Source organism: Ovis canadensis, chromosome 2 (assembly GCF_042477335.2).
Source record: "Ovis canadensis isolate MfBH-ARS-UI-01 breed Bighorn chromosome 2, ARS-UI_OviCan_v2, whole genome shotgun sequence".
Classification (NCBI taxonomy): domain Eukaryota; kingdom Metazoa; phylum Chordata; class Mammalia; order Artiodactyla; family Bovidae; genus Ovis; species Ovis canadensis.
In genome coordinates, this window is record NC_091246.1 from 102,102,474 (window position 1) to 102,121,922 (window position 19,449).

General features: G+C 40.9%; 1 protein-coding gene across 1 annotated transcript in view; it reads right to left on the minus strand.

The window, feature by feature from the left end:
* RIGI (RNA sensor RIG-I) overlaps nucleotides 1-10,305 on the minus strand; it is a 47,418-nt gene extending 37,113 nt beyond the window's left edge. Inside the window, exons 1-3 of the mRNA XM_069574168.1 lie at nucleotides 10,114-10,305; nucleotides 3,564-3,698; nucleotides 369-550 (exon numbers count right to left, since the gene is read on the minus strand). Of these exons, the coding sequence (XP_069430269.1) occupies nucleotides 369-550; nucleotides 3,564-3,698; nucleotides 10,114-10,219 (423 nt within the window). The 5' untranslated portion in view covers nucleotides 10,220-10,305. The remainder of the gene's footprint in view (nucleotides 1-368; nucleotides 551-3,563; nucleotides 3,699-10,113) is intronic.
* Nucleotides 10,306-19,449: the final 9,144 nt, after the last annotated feature.

Genomic DNA, 19,449 nt, shown 5'->3' on the forward strand with positions numbered 1-19,449 from the left:
TGGCTGAGCTTGGATTAACAAAATTGATTTGTGTCCAGAGACTGAATACTTAACCACTGGAGTCCATAACCTTTTTTCTTTTTATTTGCTAAACTGTTTGATTTTATTTAAATTTGTATAAAACATTCTTCACAAAATAAAGGAATCTTAACTGAAAATAGGGCAAACCTGAACAAAATCTGTGACACAAATTGATTACTCAGATCACAAATAAAAGTATCCTTCTAGGTAATTATACCTTAGATTTGAGGACTTTAGTAGTAGATTTTAATGATATTGTTCAGTTCTAAAATAACATAGAAAACAGAAGACATTCCTCATGGTCAAATTTTTCCCCCAAATTCAATATTTAATATTAATTAAAATACCTGAATAATTTCTTCACATTCCTGACTAATTAAACATCCAGATATTTCAGGAAGGATATCTTTTGGATTGATTGTGGTTTTAAATTCTGGTTGTAAACGCTTTAAAAGTAATCTATACTCCTCCAATTTTTCAATTTTTTGGAAATCCCAGCTTTCAATGGCTTCACAAAGTCCAGAATAACCTGAAAAGTAGGGAAAAAATGGGGCTGTTAGGATACCAACTAAAAAAATATGTTGAGATTAAGATTTAGAAATCACATTTGAATGTATTGTGAGAAAACTGACAACAACTGTAAATCACTTCCATTATTTACGATCTTTCAAAAAGAAAATTCAATATTCATTTAGGCACCCCGCATTTACGGTAGAGCTAGTGGCAAGAACCTGTCTGCCAATGAAGGAGATGTGAGAGATCCGGGTTCAATCCCTGGGTCAGAAAGATCCCCTGGAGAAGGGAATGGCCACCCACTCCAGTATTCTTGCCTGGAAAATCCCATGGGCAGAGGAGCCTGACGGGCTACAGTCCATGGGTCACAAAGAGTTAGACAGGACTGAGTGACTGACACTTTCACTGAGAATAAATTTGAGGTCTTATATTTGGTCTCAGTAAGACCTCTTCCTTCCACGGTATCCCAGGGACTTCACCTACAATCTCTGATTTGCCTTTCTTTCAATTGAGTCAAACCATCATGCTAAGTATCTTCTCAGTGCAAAGTAGTAAAAAAGGGCAAAAAGAAATATAAATGTTAATTCCTGACCCTCAGAGCCTTACTGCCTACATTATTCCAAGGAAAGAATAGTAAGTACAATGGGAAATTTGAGTGAAAAAATTATTTCCAACTAGAATTATCCAGGAATGCTTGGCTCTAAGTTTCTCTTCAGAGAACCACCAGGCTTGTCTGACTATCAGGCCCACACTCTTTTCACTGGACTATAAAGACCATATTAGCACATATGAAGCTATTACCCAGCTTAATACCTGGAATATTCCAGTACCTTAGTGGGTGTGTGTCTCCTCTCTCTCACTCTTCTATCTTCCTGCAAAGATAGCACTATCCTGTATTTGATTTATCACTCTTGATTTCTTAGAATAGTTGTGTGGCATATAATTCTCTAAAGAATACATGTCTAGTTTAAGCTTGTTTGAAATGTTTTAGTTTTATTCTTCACTAAATGCAATTTTCTCTGACTTTCTAGAAAGTTTAATATTACATTTCTAAGTTAATGCTGTCATCTGTAGCTATGTTCATATATCTCCATTGCAGGATAATCGACTCTTGTGTAAATATCACAAAATGTATTTATCCAGTCTCTTTCTGAAGGATACTGGTGTTGCTTCTAGTTTTGTTTCTTTGCCTGCTTGTTTTTGGCATTACCAACTGATTATAGTATGAACATTCTTTGTATGTACATTCTGGAATACATGTGTTAAGAATTTCTCTGGGCATATACTTAACAGTGAAACTGATGGATAGAAGGAGAGTTGTAACTATACAAACTGATGCCGATTGTTTTTCAAAACAGTTGTAGCAGTTACACTCCATAAGGACTGTCATCCTTAAGATTTCCCATTATTAAAAATCCTCTTTGAGCCTTCCCACGTGCTGCGATTCATGGGGTCGCAAAGAGTCGGACACAACTGAGCGACTGAACTGAACTGTTGGACTTCCTGGATTTTGCTATTATGTTCCTAATTTACAACTTCCTAATTGCTAATTGGGCTGAGAATCTTTTCTCATGTTTATTAACCTTTCATGCTTCCTATTCTTTGAAGACTCACTTCACATCTTTTGCCTTGTAAATATTTTCTTTTTTTTTTAAATTGATTTTAAGCCTTTTAAATATATCATGGATACTAATTCTTTGGTGAAAATGTAGTTTGAAAATATCCTCCCCCAGTTTGTCACTTGTTTTTTCACTTTCTATATAGTGTTTTTTGATAAACATATACTCTCAATTTTAATATCCTCAAATTTATCAATCTAGGTTAATGTTTTAAGGTCTTATCTCATAAATCTTGTCATACCCTAAGGTCAGAAAAATGCTCTTCTATATACCGGTCTAAAATAGTTGACCTTTTGCTATTATGAATTAAGTCTTGAATTCTTTTGACTTATTGTGTGTGTGCAAGTATATGGATGTACGTGGAATGAGGTAAGGAAGACAAGTTTATTTGTATCCACATGGATATGAAAGCTACAGTTTGCCTGGTTTATCCCATTTGAAATGGCCTACTGCAGTGTATCAAAAAGTCCCTCCTTTCTGAATAATCCTCTTTTCCCAGTGATCTCCAGTACATCAGAGTTCCATAAATATATGAGTCTGATTGAAGGCTCTCCACTCTGTCTCATTGGTCAGTTGTTCAATACCAGGACCATCATCACACTGTATCAATGACTGTGACTTTTAATACATCTTGATAGCTAAAAAAGGAACCCCCAACCTACTGAACTCTTCTTTAGAAGTGTACTGACTATGCTTGGGTCATAGTTCTTCCACATACAGTTTAGAATCTGCTTGTCAAGTTCATAAAGCATGCGGGATTTTTATTTAGAATTGTACTGAATGTATAGCTCAGTGTAGGGAGAACTGCCACTTCTATGGTCTTCCTCTCCACGTGCCTAGGTATATATCTCCACCTAGCTAGGACTTTTTTTTTTTTTTTTTTTTTGGTTTTGCCATACAGCTTGCAGGATCTCAGTTCCCCAACCAGGGATTGAATCCAGGCCGTGGCAGTGAACGAACAGAGTTCTAACCATTCGACCACCAAGGAATTCCCTAGAATTTCTTTATATTTTTTCAAAACCCTTTCGTCATTTTCTCTATTGACTCCACACATCTTTGGTTAGATTTATTGCTAAATATAACTTTGTTACTATTAGATATGGTTTTCATTTTGGATTACATTTGCCATTTTTCCCAGTGGGTGGAAATACAACTAATTTTTGTATACTGATCTTATATCCAATAAATATGCTAAACTGTTCCATTAGTTGTAATAACCTCTCTGTAGATTCCTTTGGAAATTTCAAGTAGGCAGTTATAGCATCCGCCTGAAAATGGTCTTTACATTGCCTCAGATTAAGAGACATAAACTAAACGTGGATACTTATAAATTAATAGAATTTCACCTTTACAGAATCTTTAAACAGTCAAGTAATAACTCTGATTTGTGAGTAAAAAGAATGAACTAACCTGCTTGGTGAAGGGCATCCAAAAAGCCACGGAACCAGCCTTCCTCCTGGAGCTCCAATAGGACCTGGAGGAAAAGTGAGGCAGCCTCCATGGGCCCCTTGTTGTTTTTCTCGGCCTGAATACGCTGCACCACATCTACAAACAGAGGCAAGAGGGACTCATCAAACTTCAGAACTGCTAATCACTGGAGGTAAAACCACTGATCATTGGAAGCGTTGTCAGATCTTCTCAAACGGGGTTGGGGAGTCACAGCAATGAAAGGACCTGCAGGAAAGAGCAAGTTCTCTGTCTTGGTCAATCACCCCTACCCCCAGCCTCTCTGGAAACTTCTCCTAGTCTGTTGTGGAAGTCTGGACGCATGCTGGAGGGCAGTTCATAAGAAAAGGAGTCTCTTAAAGATGCCTGCAAGAGTCTCCTCATAACAAGTGAGAAGTCATGGTAGCACCAGGTTAGGTAGAAAAACCATGGCTTCTTCTAACATTTGAAAGTTTCTTGTTCAAAAGTCTGAATTAATTGCAGGACTAAAAGGGTGTGAGGATAGAACCACTCCTGTCATCAGTGACAATTACAGTGGACACAGCAACCAGCCAATTTGGAGAACCCAGCAGTGGCTATAAGACTGGAAAAGGTCAGTTTTCATTCCAATCCCTAAGAAAGGCAATGCCAAAGAATGCTCAAACTACCACAAAATGGCACTCATATCACACACTAGTAAAGTAATACTCAAAATTCTCCAAGCCAGGCTTCATACGTGAACCGTGAACTTCCAGATGTTCAAGCTGGATTTAGAAAAGGAAGAGGAACCAGAGATCAAACTGCCAACACCCGTTGGATCACAGAAAAAAAGCAAGGGAGTTCCAGAAAAACATCTACTTCTGCTTTATTGACTATGCCAAAGCTTCTGACTGTATGGATCACAACAAACTGTGGAAAATTCTTCAAGAGATGGGAATACCAGACCACCTGACCTGCCTCTTGAGAAATCTATATGCAGGTCAGGAAGCAACAGTTAAAACTGGACATGGAACAACAGACTGGTTCCAAATCGGGAAAGGAGCATGTGAAGGCTGTATATTGTCACCCTGCTTCTTTAACTTCTATGCAGAGTATATCATGCGAAATGCTGGGATGGATGAAGCACAAGCTGGAATCAAGATTGCCGGGAGAAATATCAATAACCTCAGATATGCAGATGACACCACCCTTATGGCAGAAAGTGAAGAGGAACTAAAAAGCCTCTTGATGAAAGTGAAAGAGAAGAGTGAAAAAGTTGGCTTAAAGCTAAACATCCAGAAAACGAAGATCATGGCATCTGGTCCCATCACCTCATGGGAAATAGATGGGGAAACAGTGACAGACTTTATTTTGGGGGGCTCCAAAATCACCACAGATGGTGATTGCAACCGTGAAATTAAAAGACACTTGCTTCTTGGAAGAAAAGTTATGACCAACCTAGACAGCCTATTAAAAAGCAGAGACATTACTTTGCCAAAAAGGTTCATCTAGACAAAGCTATGGTCTTTCCAGTAGTCACGTATGAATGTGCGAGTTGGACTATAAGAAAGCTGAGCACCAAAGAATTCGTGCTTTTGAACTGTGGTGTTGGAGAAGACTCTTCAGAGTCCCTTGGACTGCAAAGAGATCCAACCAGTCAATCCTAAAGGAAATCATTGGAAGGACTGATGCTGAAGCTGAAACTCCAATACTTTGGCCACCTGATTCGAAGAACTGACTCATCTGAAAAAACCCTGATTCTGGGAAAGATTGAAGGCAGGAGGAGAAGGGGATGACAGAGGATGAGATGGTTGGATGGCATCACCGATGCGATGGACATGAGTTCGAGTAAGCTCCAGGAGTTGGTGTTGTACAGGGTGGCCTGGCGTGCTGCAGTCCATGGGGCTGCAAACAGTCAGACACGACTGAGTGACTGAACTGAACTGAACAGCAACCAGAGTTAGAATAAACAAAGGTCCTTTTATGGTCCTATTTCCAGGCTTTTGTTAAGACAAAAAATTAGTAAACAGAAATCACAATAGAGTCAGGAGACCAGAAGGGGGCACTCTCATGCCCTGTGCCCATACTGCTACTGCTAAGCCACTTCAGTCGTGTCTGACTCTGTGCGACCCCATAGACGGCAGCCCACCAGGCTCCCCCGTCCCTGGGATTCTCCAGGCAAGAACACTGGAGTGGGTTGCCATTTCCTTCCCCAATGCATCTATGCCCATAGCAGAGCCCAAGAGGAAGAAGTCAGACTTCTTTCTTGGCAAGGAGTGAGCCAAGGAAAAGCCAATGACTGTTTACTACAGCCCCTCCCAGGCTCCTTTTCTCCTCTATAAAAGTGTTCTTCCTTTGCCCTGCAGGGACCTGCATGGGGCTGCCACAATTGCAGATCCCAGATTGCAGTTCTCTGCTGATCCTGAAAAAAGTCTGTCTTTGCTGGAGAAATATCTGGCAGTCTATTTATTTCAGGTCAACAGATGGTAGGAAATATGGTAGAAAAGAAAAAGCAAAAGGAGCTAAAGAAAACACAGTGAGGCCAGGTAACAGACAACTATCCACCAACCAGCTGGTGGTCTTACTGATTTTGCACAGTAACTCCACGTCTGGGCGGATAACCAAAGTTACCTTCGTATGACCTGACACTTGATCATTTTCCCCACTGTCGAAGCAAAGCAAAGTCAGTTGCTCAGTCATGTCCGACTCTTTGTGACCCCATGGACTGTAGCCTACCACGCTCCTCCATCCGTGGGATTTTGCAGGCAAGAGCACTGGAGTGGGTTGCCATTGCCTTCTCCAGAGGATCTTCCCGACCCAGGGACTGAACCCAGGTCTCCCGCATTGAGCAGATGCTCTACCGTCTGAGCCACCAGGGAAGTCCTATTGCCAGTGGGATGTAAATTCTAAGGGAGTGATTCCAATTGTTGGGCAGGTTCACCTCTGTATTCTCAGAGTTTAGAAGACCTAGTACTCAATGCACAGTTAGCAAAGGTATGCTGAATGAATGCAAGAAGACAGGAAGGAACGCCTCCCTTTTCTGCCAAGGTCTCTGCAACAATAAAACAAACCCTTTCAAAGTATAAAATTCAATGGCTTTTATAGCTGTAAATCCATCACCACTATATAATTTTACTGCCTTTTCTTTACTGTAGAAAGAAATCTTACACCCATGAGCAGTCATTCCCTACTTCCCCCATGGTAACTATGGATTTGCCTATTTTGGACATTTCATATGAACGGGATCATAGAGTAGGTGGTCCTCATGGCTGGGTTCTTTCACTTAGCATAATGTTTTCAAGTTCATCCATATTGTAATCATGTATCATATTTAATCCTTTTCCTTGCTGAATAATATTCCATTGTATGGATGCACCAGTTTTGTCTATCTATTCATCAGTTAATGGGCATTTAGGTTTCTACATTTTGTCTTTTATGAACAGTAATGTTATAAGCATTCATGTACAAGATTTTGTGTGGATATAAATATTCATTTCTCTTAAGTACATATACAGCTAGGCACAAGATTGCTGGGTCTTAAGGTCACATTCTGAAGCCTGGGGTTAGGATTTAACCAAAAGAGCTGAGAAAACAAGGCAGGGGAGGTATAGAGAATTTAATCAGTGTAACAGAAACAGAAAAAGTGGGTGGAAAAGCAGAGTTTATGTGATGATACAAAGGAATGAACAGGAAAGATGTCAACCAACTATATGCAAACAGCTGCCTATGGGGCTGGACTTGAGAACTCTACGGTATTGTTAACATTCAAAAATAAGATAATATTATACACAGTATTTTTAAGCTTGCTTTTAAAAAATTATTTATTTCTGGCCGCACTGGGTCCTCCCTGCCACGTGGGCGGCTCTCTAGCTGCAGAGAGATGAGGCTACTGTCTAGCTGTGCGGAGGCTTCTTATTGCAGCGGCTTCTTTTGCTGTGGAGCGCACTCCAGGCATGCAGGCCTCAGCAGGTGTGGCAGATGGCTCAGGAGTTGCGGCTCTCGGGGTCTCGGGCACAGGCTCAATAGTTGCGAAGCACGGGCTTCGTTGCTCCGCGGCACGTGGGGTCTTCCCGGATCAGGGATTGAATCCATGTCTCCTGCACTGGCAGGCAATTCTTTACCACTGAGCTACTCAAGCTCACTTTTTAAACTTATCATGTGGGGTTTTTTTTCTTTTATGAGGAGTTTATTGTCTTTTTTTTTTTTAAGGTTTATTCAGGGAGATACACACTCCACAGAAACTTTTGATATTTTTATTGTGCTGTATTATAACTATAAATTAAAGTTAATATATATTAAAAAACAATCCCACCTGTGCACTCCCATAAGCATACTATGGTTTTCCATCAATGCACTCACCACACTTTATTATGCTCAGTTACCTGACTTCACACATGCACTCTAATCTCAGGGCAGAACCATTCCTATCGATCCTTCATTTCCTGAAAGGATGCTTCCTATTAACTAATACGTGTAGGCAATGGCACCCCACTCCAGTACTCTTGCCTGGAAAATCCCATGGATGAAGGAGCCTGGTAGGCTGCAGTCCATGGGGTCGCCAAGAGTTGGACACGACTGAGTGACTTCACTTTCACTTTCATGCATTGGAGAAGGAAATGGCAACCCACTCCAGTGTTTTTGCCTGGAGAATCCCAGGGATGGGGGAGCCTGGTGGGCTGCTGTCTATGGGGTCGCACGGAGTTGGACACGACTGAAGTGACTTAGCAGCAGCAGTAGTAGTATGTTTTAATGCTAGCCAGTGCTAGCCTAATGCCTGACACAGCCTAACTGCTGAGTTGCTGGTTATTAAGTCAATACACAGTACATGAAAGAATGAGATGCACATCATAGTTAGTGTTCCACTCTTTGGAGGATTTCTAGAAGAGACAGATGTCTTGCACCACTTACATTCTTCAAGGGCCCCAACTCCTCTGCGGTCAGTAGGATGTTATTTTGTTACTTCTCTCTGAGCACAGCTACTAAGGGGGAATGCTTTGTGTTGGTGGCATTCTTTCACTCCTCACTCCACAGCCTGTGCTTCGGATGTGCATAGCAATTAGCACTCAAGTTACCTGTCTGCTTTAATACAGTTTCAAAAAACTGCCTCACATCAGGAAAGTTATGTAGGTGTTTGGAGCAGGCTCCCTCTTTCACCTCAACTCTTTCCAGGCAGCCCCTCCCTTCTCTTCTCCCCAAGGCTCTGCTCACCTCTGGCACAAAGTACCTCAATACCAATCTGTAAAATGGCCATTATCCATCATCACGGGACTCATATGCTATGGGGAAACACCTGAATTGAAGCCTAAAGCCATTCCCTCCAGTGAGTCTTGCTCCTCTCATAATTTGAAAAGATACATGCACCTCAGTATTTATTGCAGCACTACTTATAGTAGCCAAGACATGGAAGCAACCTAGATGTCCAATGGCAGAGGAATGGATAAAAAAGACATGGTACATATATGCAATGGAATATTAGCCATAAAAAAGAATGGCATAATGCCATTTGCAGCAACATGGATGTACCTAGAGATTATCATACTAAGTGAACTCAGACAGAGAAAGACAAATATCACATCATATCACTTATATGTGGAATCTTAAAAATGATACTGATGAACTTATTTACAAAACAGAAACAGACTCACAGACTACGAAAACAAACTTATGGTTACCAAAGGGGAAAGATGGGGGAGAGAGATAAATTAAGAGTCTCGGATAAACATACACACACCGCTGCTGCTGCTGCTAAGTCGCTTCAGTTGTGTCCAACCCTGTGCGACTAAATAGACGGCAGCCCACCAGGCTCCCCAGTCCCTGGGATTCTCCAGGCAAGAACACTGGAGTGGGCACACTACTATATACGAAACAGGTCATCTATGGAGCGCCTACTGTATAGCACCTAGAACTCTGCTCAATATTCTGTGATAATCTATATGAGAAAAGAATCTGAAAAAGAATGGTATAGGTATAACTGAATCACTTTGCTGTACATGAAACTAATGCAACATTGTAAATCAACTATACCCAATATAAAATAAAAATCAAATTTATAAAAGTTTCCAGTCATTTGCTGATAAGATCCAGATCTGGCAGAGTGAGTCTCAACTTCTCCCGGAGTACAGCACTTTCTTAGCATTTGTGTACTTCGGTCCTCGCCTGTCTCCACCAACCCCTTGGACTTTAAAGTATTTTAAGGAAGGGCTTGTATCTTATTCTGAATCTCTGATGTCAGCGCAAAGACCAACACAGTAGACGGACACAACTATTAGCACACATAAATGAAACGGACAGCGACATGCTTCCCCAGCTTTAAGTCTAAACAAATGTGCAGCTCTAAGCAAGTCATTTCACTTCGCTGGGACTCAGTTTCCCCATGTGGGCTTCCAAGGGCTTCTCAAACTCTTGACAATCCCCAGTCTAAAATATTGCGAAGATCTCGCCACAAACCCTGCGTTAACTGTATTGACTGAAAGACCGGGAAGGGCGTTGAGGGGTGGAATAAGAAAGAAATCCTGAACTGTTTTCTTGCACCAAGAAGCAGGCGGCAACCACTCACCGTCCCTAAACCAGGGGGTCATGTAGCTCAGGATGTAGGTAGGGTCCAGGATCTTGCTGACATAGCCGCGGAAGGCGTGCAAATTCCGCCGCTGCTCGGCCGTCATGCCGGCGACTCTGCTCCCCGCGACCCGCTGCCTCGCCTGCGCTCTGCTCGGCTCCGCTGCGCTCTGCTCGGCTCCGCTCGGCGAAAACACAGCTGTGAGGCGCGAGAAATTTGGCGAGGTGAGCACTCCTCGCGGAGGCGGAGCTGCAGGGGAAGCCGGGCTGCGGGGGGAAAATCGAAACTGAAACTAGGGGCGGGGGGCCCCCCAGGCTCCGTGATCAACCGCGGGTCCCCCGCGCAGTTTCGGTTTCGTTTCCTCGCCAGCTCGCGGATCCCGAGGGACCCAAGGGGACCCCTGCGAGTTTCTCTGTGGTGTTCACTTCATCTTACTTTCTGTTTTGCTTTTAGGGCCGTAAAGTTGAGATACGATAAAATGCATAGATGTTAATTTATAATTCTATGAGTTTGGGGAGATGTATGCGGGTGTAACCACTTTGCCCAGGTTGTCTGGGTCCTGTGGTCTAGTGTCTTAACTTTACAGGACACTGTCACCTGTTTTCCAAAGTGGCCATCCCGTGGTGCCTTCCCCACCTGGAGTGTGAGAGAGCTTCAGGGGATGCAAGCCCAGGAAATACACACGCTGGTCAGTTTGTTGCTCGCTTGTTTGGTTTGGTTTGGGCTTTTGCCTGGTATGAAATAGTGCGCTGTTGTCAAATATATGTAGTCCAAATACCCTCTCCCAGTCTGTGACTTACATCATTCTCTTTAAGGTGCCTTTTTATTTTGGTGAAACCTAATTTACCAGTTTTTTCGTTGTTTACTGCCTTTTGTGTCCTCTTTGGTGAATCTTTGCCTACTAAAGATATTCTGTGTTTTCTTTTAGGGTCTTTGTGTTTTCAGCTTTTATCTTTAGGTTATGGGCATCTCGAATTAATTTTGTTGTGGGAGGAGGTAGAGGTCAAGCTTTCACTTTTTCCATACTTGTTTCACACAAACTATTTCCTTGAAAACTTCTCCCTTTGAATAGGCTTGGCACCTTTGTCAAAAAATCAGCTGTGCACTATTTCTAACTTTATTCTGTTCCACTTATCTATTTGTTGATACTGCTTTATGTCTCTTTGTAAAGACTATATTGGGACTTACCTGGTGGTCCAGTGGCTAAAACTCTTGCTCCCAGTGCAGATGGCCTTGGTGTGATCCCTTGTGGGGAACTAGATCCCACATGCTGCAACTAAAGATCCTGCGTGCTGCAACTAAAGATCCTGCGTGCTGCAACTGAGGCCTGATACAGCCAAATAAATTTAAAAATACCAAAGGAAAAAAAAGTACATTGACTGTTCTGGGATCTTTGGATTTTGATATGAAATTTTCTTGCCTGGAGAATCTCATGGACAGAGGAGCCTCACGGGCTGCAATCCGTAGGGTCACAAAGAGTCAGACACCTGTGAGTGACCTTCACTTTCATGAAATATTATTTGCCAACTCCTATTTTTAAAACAGCATATTGGGATTTTGATCAGAACTACATCAAACCTACAGATGAACTTGAGGAGAAATGACATTTTTAACAGTATTGAGCCTTCAAATCCATGAACATAAGTTTTCATTTATCTGGGTCTTTAATTACCCTCAGCATTATTTTATAGTTTTACAAGTACAGATCTTCTACATATCTATTAAATTTATTCTTAACTATTTTACATTCTTTGAGGCTTCTGTAAATTGAATTGTTTCTAAAGTGTCATTTTCAAACTTTTTGTTGCTGGTATATAGAATTGACTAATTTGACTTGTATTATGCAATTCACTAATTCACTTATTAGCTCTAGAGAGTTACTGTTCCATAGAGTTCTTAAAATTTTCTATGTAAACAGTATGCCATTTGGGAATACAGGGTTTTATTTCTTTTCCAATCTTTATGCCTTTTATTTTGCTTCTTTTCCATATGGCACCTCCTGTGGCTTCAAAAGAAAGCTGAATAAAACTAGTGAGTTGACACCCTTACCTTATTACTAATCTAAGCAGGGAAACAATCAATGTTCACTTTAACTACAAACTCTGTAACAGAGAACAAACCTGACTCCATACTGAATCCATCCCTTTAGCTCTAACTTGTGTGGTCTGTTGCCTGTGCTTAGTCGCACTGACTCTGTACCAAGGGCTCCTCAAACTCAAAAGAATGCTGCCTTGAGCCTGAAATTTACAGGGCAGTCCATTCTCAAGACTCCGATCTTTAGAGGTGTTAACACCTTTCCATTCATAGAGAGATAAAAATTTGAAAGCAGAGCATAATATTTGTCTTGTCGGAGGTTTGTAGGAACATCATGCCAGACCTAGGTCAACAGCAGTAAGAACAAAGGATTCCAATGCCATGAAGTTTGAAACAACCAGCCACACCCCTTCCCCTTTTAATATAAAAGAAGTGAAGTGAAGTTGCTCAATTGTGTCCTACCAGGCTCCTCTGCCCATGGGGTTTTCCAGGCAAGAGTACTGGAGCGGGTTGCCATTTCCTTCTCCAGGGGGTCTTCCTGACCCAGGGATCGAGCCCGGGTCTCCTGCATTGTAGGCAGATCCCTTACCATCTGCACCACCAGGGAAGTCACAATATAAAAGGCGGCTCGGTTTTCACGTTTGAAAGACGGTTCCTTAGGACACTAGTCCACCATCTTCTTGGTCTGTTGGCTTTCCAAACAAAGTCATTATTCCCTGCCCCAGCAACTTGTCTCTGAATTTATTGGCCAGTCATACAGTGAGTGGTACAAGCTTAGACTCAGTAAACAGGTTGGCTATTGGTTTTTCCTAGATGCCCTTTATCAGATTGATGTTTTCTTCATTTCCACTTTGCTCAGAGTTATTTTTTTTAAATCATGAATAGGTGTCAAATTTCTCAGCTTTTTAATATCTGTTGAGGTGATCATATATTGAATTTCAAATATACTGAATTTCATTTATTGATTTTTTAATATTAAATCAACCTAGAACTCTCAGGATAAATCACATTTGATCATGAAGTAGCACCCTTTAAAAAATATATTTCTGGATTCAGTTTGCTAATATTTTTTATCTATGGTCATACATTTGTACCTATGGTCGTACATTTTCTTGTAATGTTAGAGTTATGCTGACCTTATAAAACAAAAGTTTGTGTAAGACAGGTATTGTTCCTTCCTTAAATATTTAACAGAATACACCAGTGAAGCCACTTGGGATTGGAGTTTTGTTTGAAGATGCTTTTATTATTATTATTTTTCATTGAAGGATAATTACTTTACAGAATTTTGTTGTTTTCTGTTAAACCTTAACACGAATCACCCATAGGTACACCATATATTCCCTCCCTTTTGAACCTCTCTCCCATCTCCCACCCCACCCCACCCCTCTAGATTGATACACAAAGATTCTTCATAACAGTTCGATTTCTTTACTGGATATAAGGCCATTCTAATTTTTTGTTGTTGTTGTTTAGTTGTTAAGTTGTGTCTGACTCTTTTGTGACCCCACGGGCTGAAGTCCACCAGGCTCTTCTGTCTATGGGATTTTCCAGGCAAGAATACTATAGTGGATTGCCATTTTCTTCTCCAAGGGATCTTCCAGACCCAGGGATTGAACACTCATCTCCTGCATTGGCAGGCGGATTCTTTACCACTGAGCCACCTGGGAAGCCCTGATTTTTTACCTGACGTCAAATCAGTGTTGGTTAAGTTGTGCTTATTAAGGAATTTGGCCATTTCCTCTAAATCATTAAATTTGTTGGTATAAACCTATTCATGATATTCTTTATTATCTTTTTACCTTAAAAAAATCAGTCTTGTAGAATCTAAAATATGACACAAATGACTTATCCACAAAACAGAAACAGATTCACAGACATAGAGAACAAAGACTTGTGGTTGCCAAGAAGGAGTGGGGTGGCGGAGAAATGAACTGAGAGTTTGGGGGTAGCAGATGCAAACTGTTATATATATGATGAATAAACAACAAGGCCCTACTGTATAGCACTGGGAACTATATTCAGTATCCTGTAATAAATGATAATGGAAAGGAATGTAAAAAAGAACATATATATATAACTGAATCACTTTGCTGTATAGCGGAAATTAACACATTGTGACTCAAATATACATCAATTAAAAATCAGTCTTGCCAGGAATTTACCAACTCTGTTTTTTCAAAAACCAACTTTGGCTTTGATAGCTTCATTGTTATTCTGTTTTCTGTTTCACTGATTTCTGCTCTAATCATTATTTTCTCCTACATCCACTGGGTTTAATTTGCTCTTCTTTTACTAGTTTGGTAAGTTAGAAGTTTAAATCACAATTTTATACATTTTTCTTTCCTAATAAAAGACATTTAAGGCTATAAATTTTCCTTTCCTCAGCTGAGAAGTTTTAAATCCCATCAGTTTGATACATTTTGTTTTCAACATCATTCCATTTGAAAGTTTCTAATATCCCTGTGATTTCTTCTTTAAACTATGAGTTAACTAGAAGTATGCTGTTTATTTTCCAAATATTGGGAATTTCCCAAATAGCTTGATGTTACTGACTTCCGATTTTAAACTGCTGTGATCCAAAAGCATACGTTGTAGGATTTCAGTCTTTTGGAATTTATTGGAATTTGCTTTATCACCCAGCATATAGACTATCTTGATATACCTTTCAGATATACTTAAGAAGAATGTGTATTCTATAGTTCTTGAGTATAACATTTGATAAATTTCAATTATGTCAGGTTGGTGTATGAGTGTGGTTCGAGCCTCCTGTCTTTACTATTCATAGTTTTTACTTGCTGTATCAAGTACTGAGAGGGGGTGTTAAAATCTCCAGTCATGATTACTGGTTTGTCCATGTGTCCCTTTTGCTCTATCAGTTTTTACTTCATAAATTTTGTAGCTCTGTTATCAGATGTGTACACATTTAGGACTGTTGCTTTCCTGATAAATGGTGTCTTTATGAATCTTTTCGTCTGTACTGACTCTTGTTATATCAAGTCTACTTCGCGTGTTATACAGCTTTCTCATGCTTACCGTTTGCATGGTGTATCATTTCCATCCTATTATTTTCAACTTCTGTTAATATGTAGAGTGTACCTTTAGGATACAGTTTATAGTTAGGTGTTCCTTTTTTATCCAGTCTGACAATCTCTGCCTTTTAATTGGAACATTAAATCTATTTATATTTAGTCATTTTATGGGTTTTAAACTGTAATTTTGCTGTTTGTTGCATCTGATTTTGTTAGCTATAAATTGTCTTCTTTTTAGTTTGTCCCTGTGTGTGTGTGTGTGTGTGTGTGTGTGTGTGTGTATGTATGAGCAACCTTATATAGTGGTTGCTCTATTGATTACAATGTGCATCTTTAACTGATTCAGTCTACTTATAATTAATATTATACCACATCAAGTAAAAATATAAGATCCTTGCAAGCACCCATCCCAGCCCATCATTTTGCTATTGTCCTAATTTTTACTTTTTTATGCATTATAAACCACATAATACAATGCTATGAGCTTTATTGTAAAAAGTCAGTTGTCTTTTAAATAAAATAATTATTTTCTTTTCTATTTTCCCATTTACAATTTCAAGTGTTATTCATTCCCATTTGTAGATAATGTTTTTTTTCCATCTGATGTCATTTCTTCTGGTTCCTCCAATATGTTGTTTAGGCTTCCAGTGAATTTATCATTTTTAATATTGTTTTGAAGAGTTCTAAGATTTCCACTGTTTTTTTCTTCTTTCAATTTCTCAGCTGAGAAACTCTATGTTCATCATTATAGCTGCCTTTTAAGTTCATGTATATATTTCTAATTTTATCTTTAGAGTCTTTGCTTAATTCCACCATGTGGATTATCTCACAGTATGTGTTGGGTTTTTTCTTTCTTTTTGCTTTTTTGGCTATGCTACACAGCATGCGGGATCTTAGTTCCTTGGCCATGGGTCAAACCTGCACACCTGCATTGGAAGCACTGAGTCTTAACAACCGGACCATAGGGAGGTGCCACACTATGGTTTTGTAACTTTTTTTTCTCTTGACTATGGATTCCGTCACACATTTAATAATCTTTTATTTTACCCTGGACATCACAGATATGCTGTAGAATCTCTGGATTCTGTTATTTTACTTTGGGGAGTGTTGCTTTTTATCTAATATACTAACTTACCAGCTATTAATTTTGAAATTATAGAGGCCTTGTTTCACAGTTCTGGTGGGTTTCACACCTCTGTTAAAAGTTTGCCTTTATGCAAGGTGATTCCCTTATTTGGGATGTAGTCTTTTCTGTTAAGGTGTGGCCCTGAGGGTTTTAGTGAAAAGCTCTACATGTTTCCACTGCCTTTCCAAGTTGGTGAAACTCAGACCCCAAATTCTGCCTTCCCTTTCCAGCTATCTTGTGAAGCTTTTCCAGCCTTCCAGCTGTTGCTTACCTGGGCCCTTGCATTCTTCCCTTCATGGAAGGATTTGAGTGAACGTTATACACAAATTCTAGGGGTCCCTCTGTTTCCTTTCAGAAATTTCCCCCTCAGTGTCATCACTGTGGCAGCCCCAGGGTTCAGCTTCTAATTCAGTGACGGCTTGCCATTGAACTCAGTGACTCTCTGCTTGTGTGCAAACTGACAGATGCACTAGTGGGAACCCTCAGAAGAAAAGTCAAATAAATGCAGTTCTCATGCAGTACAGTTCCCGTCATTCAGTATTCTGCTTCCCTCTAGTTCCTGCTTTTTTTTTTCAATGCCTCCAAGTACTTGTTCTTTATATTTTGTCCATTTTTATCACTGTTTTCTCATACAAGCTATTCTGCCACTAATGGGGTTTAAATGTTTAACTGAGGAAGGAAAATCAGATCTAAAATTCCTTTAAAAAAGAAAGACATGCCTCCTTTTATGCTACAGAGCTTTGAATAACAATGAATTAATTAAACATCAACAATTACAGTGTAGAATCGGAAAGAACTGAAGTTCCATAAACAGAGTCATTTGAGAGGTCAGAGAAGAAGCGGAAGAAGGAAAGCATCACAGAACAATGAGAAGAAAGGATTCGGCAGAACTGCTAGCTCACCTGGCCATTACCTTTAACCAGCACATTTGCGCAGTACTGTGAAAAGAACTGGGTACGTGGGGATAAGTGACAAAAGTTTCCCTCAGGTGGAAAAGCATAAATAAGAAATTGACCATTGTGAAGTAATGCAAAGAATGCAAGTAAAGTCATGAGTCAGAAAATAATGGACATTGGGAAAAAAGCTTTTAATACAATGGTAAGGGTGTATTTTTCCGAATAGGCCACACTTCATTCAGCTGGATCTTTAAAAATGAGAAGGAATCAACTGTTCATAAAAAGCTGGGGCAGTGGATTTCATGCAGGGGGACAGAAAACAGAAACAGGTCAACAAGAAAAAGTGAAAAACACTGGTAGCTGGAACTTCAAGAACAAGGGGTAAATAGTAGGCAGTGCTGCTGAAGAGGCAAGCAGGGCCTTGTAATGCAAGGAATGAAGGGCAGTGGGAACACACCGCAAGGTTTTAAGCAAAACAGCATAATCTGATAACATTCTTCCTGGTTCCTATGCAGAACCAGTAGTTCAGTTGGGAGGTGACTCATGGAAGATACATGAAGGCTTAGATAAGGACAGTGGCAGTGGAGAGGAGAAGAGATATATTTTAGAGACAGGATTGCGTCAATAGCTGCAGAAAAGAAGAGGGAAAAGAATCAAGCCTACAGTTCAGGTATCTGGTCTGAATGACTGAAAATGGTCGCACCGTGACTAAAATGGACTTTATGACATTCTAGTGTGAGAGGCGGACAAGAAACTAGATGTCAGGTAAGAGCAGTGAGGAGAATGCAGCACGATAGGGGAATAAAGAGCAAATGGGGGCTGCTTATGCTATACAGATTGATCAGGGAAGATTCATATCAAGGGAGAACATGCCAGCTAGGTGAAGAGCGTTCTACTCCAAAGGAAGAGAAACTACAAAGTCTGGAAGGTGATAGTAAACTGAGTCTGCAGGAAAAAAAATAAAGGTTAGCAGGGCTGTGGGAGTGGGATGGACTGGGGAAAGAGAGGCGGCCAAGGCAGTCAAATACGGCCTGACGGAAGACAGGGACGATTTTGATCCTGAGCACTCTCGGTAACTAACGCAGGATTTTGAGCAGGAGAACAGCAAACAAACTGCAAGGGGGAAGGCGGGAGCAGCGACCTGGTAAGAAGCTACAGCACTGGTCCCAGTGAGAGAGAGTGGACTCTTGAACTAGGGTCAAAGCAGTGGCAGTGCTGAAGTTGCTGGATGTGTAAACTTAAAACCCCCATGACAATTTGCTGATGGACTGGAGGAAGGATACGTGAGACAGGAATCAAGGAGAACACCCGTTGGTTTCCCCTGAGCAGCTGCATGAGTGGGGGTGCCATCTGCTAACACGGACACTGGAAGAGAGGCGAGCTTGGAGGAGGAAATCAAGAACAGGCTCGCTTGCTGACGAGGACAGCCCACAGGTGGTGCTTCTCAAACATCACTGTGCGCACGAATCATGCTGATAAAAGTACAGATTCTAATCCAGTGTACCTGAGACTGCATTCCTAACAAGCTCCCGGGTGATGCTGATCGTGGTGGGCCACAGACCTCAGTCTGGACAGCAAAGTCAGAGATAAGGGAAAAGGAGGAGAACTGCAAAATCAAAGTTGTTATTAAAGTGAACGGAAGTGAAACCCAGAACACACAGGGAGGGATGAGCCTCAACTAGTGGTTCTCAAACTAGTGTGTAGGCCGGTAGCAGAGGAACCACCTGGAGACTCGTGAGAAAAACACATTTCTTGGCATCCCAGACCTTCTGAATCAGAAACTGTGTGGGTGGAGCCCAGCAATCTGTGTTTTCACAAACTCTCCCAGTGATTCTGATGCATGTGAAAGTCTGAGAACGGAGGCCGAGAGAAAGAGAACTTCATTGTGCAAAGATGAGTGCTATCACAGGTTGATAGCAAAGATTACAAGTCACTTTTCTCAGTATTTACAACCTGTTATCAAGTAGCTGCCCACTCCAGTGTTCTTGCCTGGAGAATCCCAGGGACGGCGGAGCCTGGTGTGCTGCCGTCTACGGGGTCGCACAGAGTCGGACACGACTGAAGCGACTTAGCAGCAGCAGCAGCAGCAGGTAACTGCAGTTCCCCTCATCAACAGTAGTCACTTTTCCCTCCCCTGAGTCTGCGTGGAATTACGACTTTGAATGAGGAAATGACAGTGTGTCAATACTGAGTCAGGTTTCAAGCTTCTGCTTTCTCTCGGAGCCCTAGGACCATGATATGAACAAGC